Source organism: Moschus berezovskii, chromosome 7 (assembly GCF_049115385.1).
Source record: "Moschus berezovskii isolate FMDL1 chromosome 7, NW_MosBer_1.0, whole genome shotgun sequence".
Classification (NCBI taxonomy): Eukaryota; Metazoa; Chordata; class Mammalia; order Artiodactyla; family Moschidae; genus Moschus; species Moschus berezovskii.
Genome location: NC_142466.1, coordinates 4,429,150 through 4,441,263, shown reverse-complemented (window position 1 = coordinate 4,441,263; position 12,114 = coordinate 4,429,150). Strand labels below are relative to the sequence as shown.

General features: G+C 38.7%; 1 protein-coding gene across 1 annotated transcript; it reads left to right on the top strand.

The window, feature by feature from the left end:
- The first annotated feature begins 2,816 nt into the window (after positions 1-2,816).
- Positions 2,817-3,737, top strand: LOC129557358 (olfactory receptor 4C3D-like). Its single transcript, XM_055427909.2, has one exon. The coding sequence runs from the start codon at positions 2,817-2,819 to the stop codon at positions 3,735-3,737; it is 921 nt and encodes a 306-aa protein (XP_055283884.2).
- The last annotated feature ends 8,377 nt before the right edge of the window (positions 3,738-12,114 follow it).

The window sequence follows — 12,114 nt, the reverse complement described above, 5'->3', positions numbered from 1 at the left end:
AACGTACCATTTATAAGTCAATAAAGACACTTACTGAAGCTGAGCTAGTTGGCATTTTTAAACATTATACCCTTACTTCTTTCCTGATGAATTAACAGCTTCCTGGACTTTGCATGGACCTGTGTCAAACAAGTTCATAGGTAAGGTCTCTTTTTATTCCTTTTTTATTTTTACAGGAAATCACATAATCATAGAGTCTCAGGTTCTAATCATTCTTAAAGATCATATAAACACCTCTTATCCTCACCTATCTGACATTTAAATTCCTCTTTCAGTATACAAGCTTTCAAGAAAAGAGAGATTGAAGAGCCATGCTATCAATTTAGAAGTAAAAATGTTTTGAATCTTTCTTCTTGTTGATATATATTTAAATTAGTTAGACTTTCAATAAAGTAGCTGATATGATATTAGTTAGAATAATTACACAATTCAAAATTGCATCTAAACTTCTCTCCACTTTATAATACAATTTAAAAATGTTTCAAAGATATTGTACAATTAAACATAAAAATCTGCAAAAATCACATGCTACTAAAGAAATGAATTATGTCATTTCTGAATTTTACACAGCTCTTAATATGTATGCTAAACAACTTGTAAATAATGATTTTTTTCTTTTAAAAATGTTTTCTATTATGGTTTATTTCTAGAAGAAAAATGAAACAAAGAAAAGTGAAAAACTAATTTGTATTTATTTAGAGCTATTTATAAAATACATCAATTACTTATAAGTTTTATTTTATGTATATTATAATCTTTTCTGAACTTTTGGGGAATTTTATTGTATTTATGTCCCCAAATGTATCCTTCAGATAGTAATACAGTATCCCTAACCAAGAACGATGGAAGATAGATCTTACGGAAAGATGGGAAAAGGCATGACAATGAATGTATCAGGAAAAGGAAGGAGTGGAAACATTATTCCTCTCATAGATGGATCCCTCGCTGTTGTTTGGTAATGGTATTTCAATTATTGAGATCAAATTGCCAACATCCGCTGGATCATGGAGAAAGCAAGAGAGTTCCAGAAAAACATCTATTTCTGCTTCATTGACTATGACAAAGCCTTTGACTGTGTGGATCACAATAAACTGTGGAAAATTCTGAACGAGATGGGAATACCAGACCACCTGACCTGCCTCTTGAGGAACCTGTATGCAGGTCAGGAAACAACAGTCAGAACTGGACATGGAACAACAGACTGGTTCCAAATAGGAAAAGGAGTACGTCAAGGTTGTATATTGTCACCCTGCGTATTTAATTTATATGCAGAGTACATCATGAGAAACGCTGGGCTGGAAGAAGCACAAGCTGGAATCAAGATTGCCGGGAGAAATATCAATATTCTCAGATATGCAGATGACACCACCCTTATGGCAGAAAGTGAAGAGGAACTCAAAAGCCTCTTCATCAAAGTGAAAGAGGAGAGTGAAAAGGTTGGCTTGAAGCTCAACATTCAGAAAACAAAGATCATGGCATCTGATCCCATCAATTCATGGGAAATAGATGGGGAAACAGTGGAAGCAGTGTCAGTCTTTATTTTCTTGGGCTCCAAAATCACTGCGGATGCTGATTGCAGCCAGGAAATTAAAAGACGCTTACTCCTTGGAAGGAAAGTTATGACCAACCTAGATAGCATATTAAAAATCAGAGACATTACTTTGCCAACTAAGGTCCGTCTAGTCAAGGCTATGTTTTTTCCCATGGTCATGTATGGATGTGAGAATTGGACTGTGAAGAAAGCTGATCGCTGAAGAATTGATGCTTTTGAACTGTGGTGCTGGAGAAGACTCTTGAGAGTCCCTTGGACTGCAAGGAGATCCAACCAGTCCATTCTAAAGGAGGTCAATCCTGGGTGTTCATTGGAAGGACAATTGCTAAAGCTGAAACTGCAATACTTTGGCCACCTCATGTGACGAGTTGACTCACTGGAAAATACTCTGATGCTGGGAAGGATTGGGGGCGGGAGGAGAAGGGGACAACACTGACTCGATGGACATGAGTTTGAGTGAACTCCAGGAGTTGGTGATGGACAGGGAGGCCTGGCGTGCTGTGGTTCATGGGGTCGCAAAGAGTCGGACACGACTGAGCAACTCAACTGAACTGAAGTGCACTGAAGGGCATATAACAGGAATGTTCTTCTTGATTTTGTGGGAGCAAACATACATTCACATACACAGTAAGGCTCCAGTTATTTGTTGAATGAGTGAATTTGTACTTATTGTAAATCTTAGATTTTTTTTGTGTTTGTATTATTTGTATATAGATCTGGGTGCATACCTATATACATTGTCTGTCTTACCACCTCACCTAATGGACTTTTTCTTTCTGTTCTCCCTGCTTGGACCTGAGGGTTAACATGTAAAACCTCATGGAAGAGGCAGTAACACTTATCTCTGTGGGGCAAATCTCAGCTTGCAAGATACATCTGATTATGATGATTTGTGACCAAGGACACAGAGGAGGGCTCAGCCCGGTGCACTGACATGACTCAGCAGACGCAAAAGGAATTGGAACTAAGAGGAGAATACAGATCCCATGTATATAGTAGGGTGTTTTCTCAGAAACTGCACATCATGTGTTGCCCTATAGATGTTTTGCAGATGACAGGTGTCTGTAGAAAAGCAAAACGTGAGTTAAGCATTAAACATATGAAACATGTACTGGGGAAAAATTGTCAAGGACATGTTCCACAGTTCTATTGATTGCTCCAGTTTTGTTGTAAGAAATTCAGTCTACCATGCTTTCATGATGAAGATGTATTATTCATTCTTCCTTTTAGATAATTCAAGCCATGGGACTGTGTTTGTTCCTAAATGGATCTCACATCACCTTACAATGTGACTGAATTTGTTCTCTTGGGATTCACACAGAATCCACACTTGCAGAAAATACTCTTAATTGTCTTTTTGTTCATTTTCCTATTTACCATGCTGGCCAACTTGCTCATTATCTTTACCATCTCCCTGAGCCCCACACTCTCAGCTCCCATGTACTTCTTTCTCACTCATTTGTCCTTCTTAGATGCCTCCTTCACCTCTGTCACCACCCCCAAAATGGTCACTGATCTGCTGCATCAGAAGAGAACTATCTCCTGGGATGGCTGCCTGACTCAGCTCGTTATGGAGAACTTCCTGGGAGGATCAGAGGTCATCGTCCTCACTGTCGTGGCCTGTGATCGCCACGTGGCCGTCTGCAAGCCTCTGCACTACACGACCATCACGCGACAGGGGCTCTGCCAGCTCCTGATGGTGGCCTGGATTGGGGGGATCCTGCACGCTGCCGTGCAGATTCTCATTATCGTTAGCTTGACCTTCTGTGGTCCCAATGTTATTGACAACTTTATGTGTGATTTCTTCTCACTGTTGAAATTTGCCTGCGGTGACACATACAGGCTTGGAATTGTGGTGGCAGCCAACACAGGGGTCATGTGCTTGCTCATCTTTTTCCTGTTCTTCATCTCCTACATAGTCATCCTGAGCTCCCTGAAATCCCACGGCTCTGAAGGACAGTACAGAGCCGTCTCTACATGTGGCTCCCACTTTACAATAGTGGTATACATTTTTGACCCTTGTATATTCACCCATATGCATCCTGTGGCCACTCACCCTGTCAACAAGTGGGTGGCTGTGTTCTTTTCAGTCTCCTCTCCCATGTTAAATCCTATCATTTACACAGGGAGAAACACAGAGGTGAAAAGTGCCATGAGGAATTTGTTGAAGAGGAGAGTAACTTAGGCTGTCCATGGTACAAAGAAAGTGATTATTTGTATATAGAGAGAGGATTAAGGGCTTCCCAGGTGGCTCAGTGGTAACATAATTTCCTGCCATTGCAACTGACTCAAGAGATGTGGGTTCAATCCCTGGGTCAGGAAGATTCCTTGGAGTAGGAAATGGGAAATCCCCTCCAGTATTCTTGCCTGGAAAATTGCATGGACAGAGGAGCCTGGCAGGCGACAGTCTATGTGGATGCAAAGAGACAGATTTATTTCCCATAGGGAGGAGTGTGTGTGTGTGTGTGTGTGTGTGTGTGTGTGTGTGTGTGTGTTGGGGATGATCAGTCATGTGCAACTCTGTGCAACCCCATGGTTTGTAGGCCGTCAGGCTCCCCGTCCATGGAATTTGCCAGGCAAGAATACTGGAAGAGGTTTCCATTTCCTACTCCACGGGATCTTCCTGACCCAGGAATGGAACCCACATCTCTTGAGTCTCCTGCCTTGGCTGATGGGTTCTTTACCACCTGAGCTGCCGGGGAAGTGCCCAGAAAGAGTTACATCTATTGCAAATTCGGAAAGAAAAAAAATTTTGCAGACCACTGACAGTAAAATGTAGACCTAGAAACTAACATTTGTTGATGATTCAGTGTATGATAAGTAATCTTTATGCATTTTATAACTTTTAGCATACTTTCCAGAGACTGCAATGTTCAGGTTTGTAGCTTCTGATTACACAATGTAAAGGACACCTGTAAATCCATGGGTTGATGATTGTAGACTAAGATTTTCTCCAGTCTTGCTGCTAATTTATCAAATGCTTCAATATGTTGCTTGGATGAAATCAGCTTTTCAAAAGGACATTGATCTCAGAACATCTTTCATTTTTTGTTTAGCCTGTATTACAGCAAACAAGGAATATAAATTCTTAGGTAAATACATGTGGAAGGGACAGTTGAGTGAAGGAATAACAGTTAATTTTCTTCATACTATGAATTTATCAAAAGAAAACTGGAGAAAAGACCAATTCACAATCTGTATGTTCTTAACACAAAAAAGCAGAAATTTTGAAATTACTCTTAATTTTTTAATGTAACAAATAGGTTTATGGCTCATAGTTTTCCTTGAGTGTAAAGTAATAGTTTTTATTTTTTTAACCAATATTTAAGGAGCCACTTGAAACAAGAGTAAGTGGACAGGGAGGCCTGGCGTGCTGTGATTCATGGGGTCACAAAGAGTCGAACATGACTGAGCGACTGAACTGAAGTGTGTTTTACAAATCTCACCAAAAGCATATGGTTAGGTTCCAAAGCTATTTCTCTGTAGTTCTGTTACGTATATTTACACTAAATGAAGCTTTTACTATCTATAAGTCACATCTACTTCAACTGATTTATTCAGGTACAAAACCGGTGGTTCCATTATAATTATACCCATTTTACGGAGAAGAAAATTGAAATCAAGAGAGGTTTGCTAACTGACTTGCTTCATATCACATACTGCTGTTTAGTCACTCAGTTATGTCCAACTCTTTGCAACCCCATGGACAGCAGCACACCAGAATTCCATCCTTCACCATCACCTGGAGATTCCTAAACTCATATCTGCTGAGTCAGTGATGTCATCCAACCATCTCATTCTCTGTCGTCCCCTTCTCCTCCTGCCTTCAATCTTTCCCAGCATCAGGGTCTTTTCTGAGTTTGCTCTTTGCATCAGGTGGCCAAAGTATCGAAGACTCCACTTCAGCATCAGTCCTTCCAATGAATATTCAGGATTGATTTCTTTTAGGATTGACTAGTTTGATCTCCTTGCAGTCCAAGGAACTCTCAAGAGTCTTCTGCAGCACTACAGTTCAGGAGCATCAATTCTTCAACACTATCATCCAACTCTCACATCCACACATGACTACTGGAAAAACCACAGCTTTGACTATACAGACCTTCTTTGGCAAAGTAATATCTCTACTTTTTAATACTCTGTCTAGGTTTGTCATAGCTTTTCTTCCAAGGAGCAAGCAAGAATCACATCATATGCAATTCCCCATTAAATTGTGTCAGGAACTATTATACTGGAATGCAGATCTCTTTGAAAAGTTTCATCTACTAACTTCCAATCTAGGTCTTTAGAACTCAATTTTACTTTTTCATAAATTTTCTGTGCTATCTTTAGTTGTATCAGTTCAGTTCAGTTCAGTCGCTCAGTCGTTTCCGACTCTCCGCAACCCCATGAATCACAGCACGCCAGGCCTCCCTGTCCATCACCAACTCCCGGAGTTCACTCAAACTCATGTCCACAGAGTCGGTGATGCCATCCAGCCATCTCATTCTATGTCGTCCCCTTCTCCTCCCGCCCCCAACCTTTCCTAGCATCAGAGTCTTTTCCAGTGAGTCAACTCGTCGCATGAGGTGGCCAAAGTATTGCGGTTTCAGCTTTAGCAACTGTCCTTCCAATGAACACCCAGGATTGATCTACTTTAGAATGGACTGGTTGGATCTCCTTACAGTCCAAGGGATTCTCAAGAGTCTTCTCCAACACCACAGTTCAAAAGCATCAATTCTTCAGTGATCAGCTTTCTTCACAGTCCAACCCTCACATCCGTACATGATCACGGGAAAAACCATAGCCTTGACTAGACGGACCTTAGTTGGCAAAGTAATATCTCTGCTTTTTAATATGCTATCTAGGTTGGTCATAACTTTCCTTCCAAGGAGTAAGCGTCTTTTAATTTCATGGGTGCATTCAGCATCCGCAGTGATTTTGCAGCCCAAAAGAATAAAGTCTGACACTGTTTACACTGTTTTTCCATCTATTTCCCATGAAGTGATGGGACCAGATGCCATGATCTTTGTTTTCTGAATGTTGAGCTTCAAGCTAACCTTTTCACTCTCCTCTTTCACTTTCATCAAGAGGCTTTTTAGTTCCTCTTCACTTTCTGCCTGGTGTATAGATAAGAAAATTTCAGTGTAAAGTATTCAATTTGTCCTTTAAGAAAATGGTGTCAAATTTGCTGTAGCTTTGTCTCACAAAAAGTAACATATTTCAGCAGAATGATTTTATATTTTTTGAAAGTTCAATTTATGCCACTTCACATTTACAAAGGTCATTAGTATGGTAATGGTAAGCTATATTGATAAACAATCTGAAAACTATTACATGTGTGTGTGTGTTCATGTATATATAAGTGATTTACTTTGTTGTACACTTGAACTTGGGCTCCCCAGGTGGCACTAGTATTAAAGAAACTACCTACAGGAGACATAAGAGATGCTAGTTCTATCCCTGGGTTGGGAAGATCCCCTGGAGGAGGGCATGATAACCTATTCCAGTATTCTTGCCTGGAGAATCCCATGGATGGAGGAGCCTGGCTGTCTACAGTCTGTAGGGTCCTAAGAGTTGGACACAACTGAAGTGACTTAGCATGCATGCACACGTGCACACTTGAACTCTGACAACATTGTAAATTAAGTGCATTTCAATAGAAGTGAAATGGGGGGAAAATCATCAAATTAATTTGATAATGGATTTTTCTTTTTTGTAAAAGTAAAAATTTCCTTCAGCTTTCTTTACCTTAGTGAAGACAAGCACTACTGTTGGTATTCAAAAAAGCAAGTGGCTAAGGTGAATTTTCAGTGGGAGAGAACTGAAATGTTCCTCTATGCATCTGCAGAATACCAGGTCATCATACATTACTAACAACTATTGATAAATCTAAGTTTGACTGATTGCATTACTTCATGGTATGTTACTTCCCTCAAAAGTCAGAATTGGTGAAAGATAGATCCTATTGCAAATTGAACCTGTGTAGAACAGCAATCTCTAACACATTAATCACTAAAGTGGATGAAAATGCTGAGTGATATCATATTCTGATTAAAAGCACCTTTCTTTCCTACCAACTTTTACGAGTATTGATTTTTTCCAAGTGGTGAGCAGTCAGTTGTGCTTCAGTAACACTAATTCTGTTTCCCACTACCCTGCAATAACCTTGATTTCATGTATGAAATCTATTTATAAATCATTCTATATCTTATCCATCTATTTTGTTCAATTAGTGTATCTATCAATGAGCCAATACTCTACTGTCTAAATTTCTGCAGTGTTTCAGGTACAATTGCCAATTAAAAAATCATGTCCAAATTTAGGGGTTTAAGACACCACATTGATTATTTCAGGTGCTTTCAGTGAGTGTGGATTTAATCAGTTCAGTTGAGAACTTGAGACATAGCATCTGTTATGAGGTTACAGTCAGAAACTGGATGAGGCTGAAGTCATCTAAAAAGTTTCTTTATTCATATGCCTGGTATATTGGCTGCAAGTCTTGAAGAGTGAGGATTTAAATAACAGATTCACCTTTAGATTATAAGGGGGAAGGCATAGTCCAAAAGAACTGGAGTCCTAAGAAGAAACTGAAAGCACGCCAGAGTATGCTGTTTCATGTTTGCTTAGAGGAAAGTCTTTTTAGGCCCAGAGCAAGAAGGTGGTCATTTGCAAGCTGGGAAGAGAGGCCGCACCAGAAACCAACCACGAAGTCAATTTGATCTTGGACTTCCAGCCTTCTAACTGTGAAAAAATAGATTTTGTTGTTGTTGTTGTTTAAGCTACCCAATCTGTTCATCTGTTCATTTATTTATGGCAACATAAGCCAACTGATTTGACTGTGATGAGGAAGGGGATGATGATGATGATAAAATAGGTTCTGGGTTTGGCAAAAGAGGTTTGAATTGAATGAACAGGAATCAATTCAGAAAAAAAAAATCATGGCTACTGACTACATTTGAATAATTTCTAAATCCTGAGATTTTTGAATAAAATAGATATCAGGTATTTTTAAATAGGAACTCTGTAACATCACCAAGAATAAGTGGTACAAATCTTCAACCTGACCTTTATCTGAGGAATCTGAGACCATTTATCAGAGTAACTGTGCTCTGGGTAAGTAGAAATCCTCAAGTCTTTCCTGACATTACTTGAAGTAGGTTCTAAGCTAAAGCTCGTTCCTGGGCATCAGAATAACACTATCCCCCAATGATCAGAAAGCCACGGATGTTTGTTGACCCAAGACAACTATTGTGCCAGACATTTCTCTATGAAGATGGGCTTATTTGGGATCAGCAAGAAATGCAATTTGGGGTCTGCAACTATAGAGAAACATGTGTAAGTCTCCCTAGGTAAAGGAAGGAGAATGATATTATAGAGGAGAAGAGGTAGATGGGGTGGGGTGTGGACTCTAATAAATAAAGAAGTCATGGCCTTTCATGGGCTGAGCCCTTGACAGGAAAGAAGAGGGATTAAGTGCCCCTCTTCCTGTTCCTCCAGGTCTTCCTTGGTGGTTCAGATGGTAAAGAATCCACCTGCAATGCAGGAGACCTGGATTTGGTCCCTTGGTCAGGAAGATCTTCTGGAGAAGGGAATGGCTAACCTTCTATCATCCTTGCCTGGAGAATTCCATGCAGAGAGGGCTTGCTTGGTGGACTAAAGTCCACCGAGTCTCAAAGAGTGGGACATGACTGAGCAAATAGCAATCCAGGCCCTCCAACTACACTTAATTGGTTTTCTATTTATTGATTTTTTAAGAGGTGGCAAATTACTGGGCCAGTGTTCTTACTATGGGTCAGTTCTGTGTATCTGATAGATTAGGTGTGTTCTACAGAGGGTATAAATTTCCTTATTGGGTGCCTGATGCTTGAGTAAATTATTATATAGTAAAGGATTGAGGAGAAGTATTTGGAACAATTCTTCTTTTTCAAAATAGTAACTAAAAAGAAGTTCCATAATATTGTGTTACCAAAGATATTTGACAGATGCAGGAAGTAATTCTTATCCCATTCTCACGTAACTTACCTTTGTGGTTTAGGAATAAAATGGAGACATATGCTAAGTTGGTATAGAAATAGAAGCTTAAAAAAATCCTGTATCATTAATCTTTGCTTTGAGAGATTTTTCTTTCTGTGAGAAAATCCTAAAGGATTGAGTCAAAGGATATATTTGCCTGTAGGTCTTTTAATATCTTTATTTCCCTAGGTAGGTCTCACTTGGAAAACAATGAGGCTCACTTAACTAATCACACATATCAATTAGTCAAACAAAACAATGTCCATTATTTACACTACTTGGTAACACATGAATATATCAGTTCTTCCATAGAGGCAAAATGTAAAACAGATTGGAATTTAGAAAATCTGAAAAATTTTAGTTGTAATTTGCCAATATAAAAATGTGCAATTTTAGAAGTATTCCCTTCCTCATCTGAATCTCATTTTTTATATTAAAAAGTAAAATGAATGAATTAGATACTCCCTAATAAACCATAAATTTTTAATGCTTCTGATTTCATTATTTGTCTATTTATTTGTAGATCAAATTATTTCCTCTATATACTTGAATTTTTAAGCTAATTTATAATATAATTTGAAATCCAGGATAGTTGTTTGTTTACGGTGAATCATGTTCAAATTTTTGAGAGATTTCTGACTGTGGAGAGTTCTTAAATTAGACATCTAAAAGTTTGACACTGAAGCAATAGATATAGGCTTCTACAACTTAACTGGTTATACCCTCCAAGACAAGTGAAAGTACTGTTCCAGCCTCAGTTTTTTCTATTTATGAATTGGGAGTGAAGTATTCATCTCACAGGGCTATCTTGAGATGAAATATGAAAGAGGATTGCAAATAAAAAATTCTCAATATATATACTTCCTTTTAATAGCAAGTGTTGGGCAAATTAGAGATGAACAGGATAACAATATGTTATTAAAGTGACTTAACAGAGTAATTCATGGGGTCGCGGAGAGTCGGACACGACTGAGCAACTGAACTGAACTGAACTGAGCAGAGTAAAGAAAATACCAATGTAATTCTAATTCTCCTGAGAGAGGGGAAGAGAAGTGGGAAATTCTCACGGGAAGGAATTGACATTTTTAAATTTCCTGTGTTTTTGAATCCATTTATTAATGTCTCCACAAATTAGGATGAGAAACAGTCTTCTGAAGCCTTTGTTGACAGATAGCGTTAAAGAGTTGAAACCAGTAGATGGCATTTCAGGGGGTCTCTGATCCTTTATGTCTCAAAAAAAGAAAAAATCAGTCAGAGCAAAACGATAGATAAAATGTGAGTTATGAGAATAAGACATTTGTTATGTTTATAAGTGGGTGAATGAGTGGGTGCCATGTCCTGAGACCTCAGTGGGTTCCGTTTCAGTTCCGTCGCTCAGTCGTGTCCGACTCTTTGCGACCCCGTGGACTGTAGCCTACCAGGCTTCCCCGTCCATGGGATTCTCCAGGCAAGAATACTGGAGTGGGTTACCATTTCCTTCTCCAGGGGATCTTCCTGACCCAGGGATCGAACCCGGGTCTCCCGCATTGGAGGCAGACGCTTTAACCTCTGAGCCACCAGGGAAGACCTCAGTGGGTTTATAATAAAAAAAAGGAGGAAGGCAAGAAGACCACCTTCCTACTGTTTTTGTGTGTGCAGAGAGCATGTCCTAGGGATCATTAACTTACTGAGCTCACTGGGAAGGATGAGGGTCTCCTGCCACCACTGTGTTATTGTTTTCAGGAATATCTTGTTTCTGTTTCATGATTTTGTTGCTAAGCAAGCCTACTTGGTTTTGTGACTAAACAAACCTGCTTTCTTGAGTAATCATTGACATACAGTGTTCTACCATTTTTTTCTAATTGCTATACCCTAGTGGAATTAATCATTTAATTGCCTAGTTTGTCCCTTTACTCTGTTCCTATCAGAAGGAGCTTCATAAATATTTGGCAACTTTTTACATGGAATGTAATGTGGGGTCAAGATCAAGATCAATACTTGAGATCAGACAGTGTTAAATTTTACCTTCAAGTCTGCTCCTCGCTAACTATATGTCCTGGGGCACAAGGATAAAGTTCTCTATGGAGCACTCAGTATTAGGTTTCGGATCATTGCTTGTTATAATAATCTCTAATATTCACAAGGAGTTTTACAACTTACCAAATAATATTTCTTAAGAGGGAAGTAAGTTTAATTGCCTTAGTCCATAACTAACTCATAACTTGTAATATTCTGAACACCACACAAATAGACACAGAGATGAGAAAGTACTGTTGGAACATTTGACTTCCAAGCAAGATTTAAAGAAGACTTTTACAAATTGACTAAATAGAAATAGATCTCAAATAAAATAAAACATCAACCCAATGTTATAACATATGGAGGAAGAATATATAGATTTTTAAAGAAACTTTTAGATTAATTCTCAAAATTATATCATATTTTAAAATTTTAATATCAAAAGGAAAAAAGACTTTAAAAATGAAATCATACTCTCATAAAATATTAAATGAACACAGAACAAAGAGTTGCTAGCTCATTTGTTAATGAGTGAGCTAGTGCTATGCTATAGTCAAATTAATGGATGATCT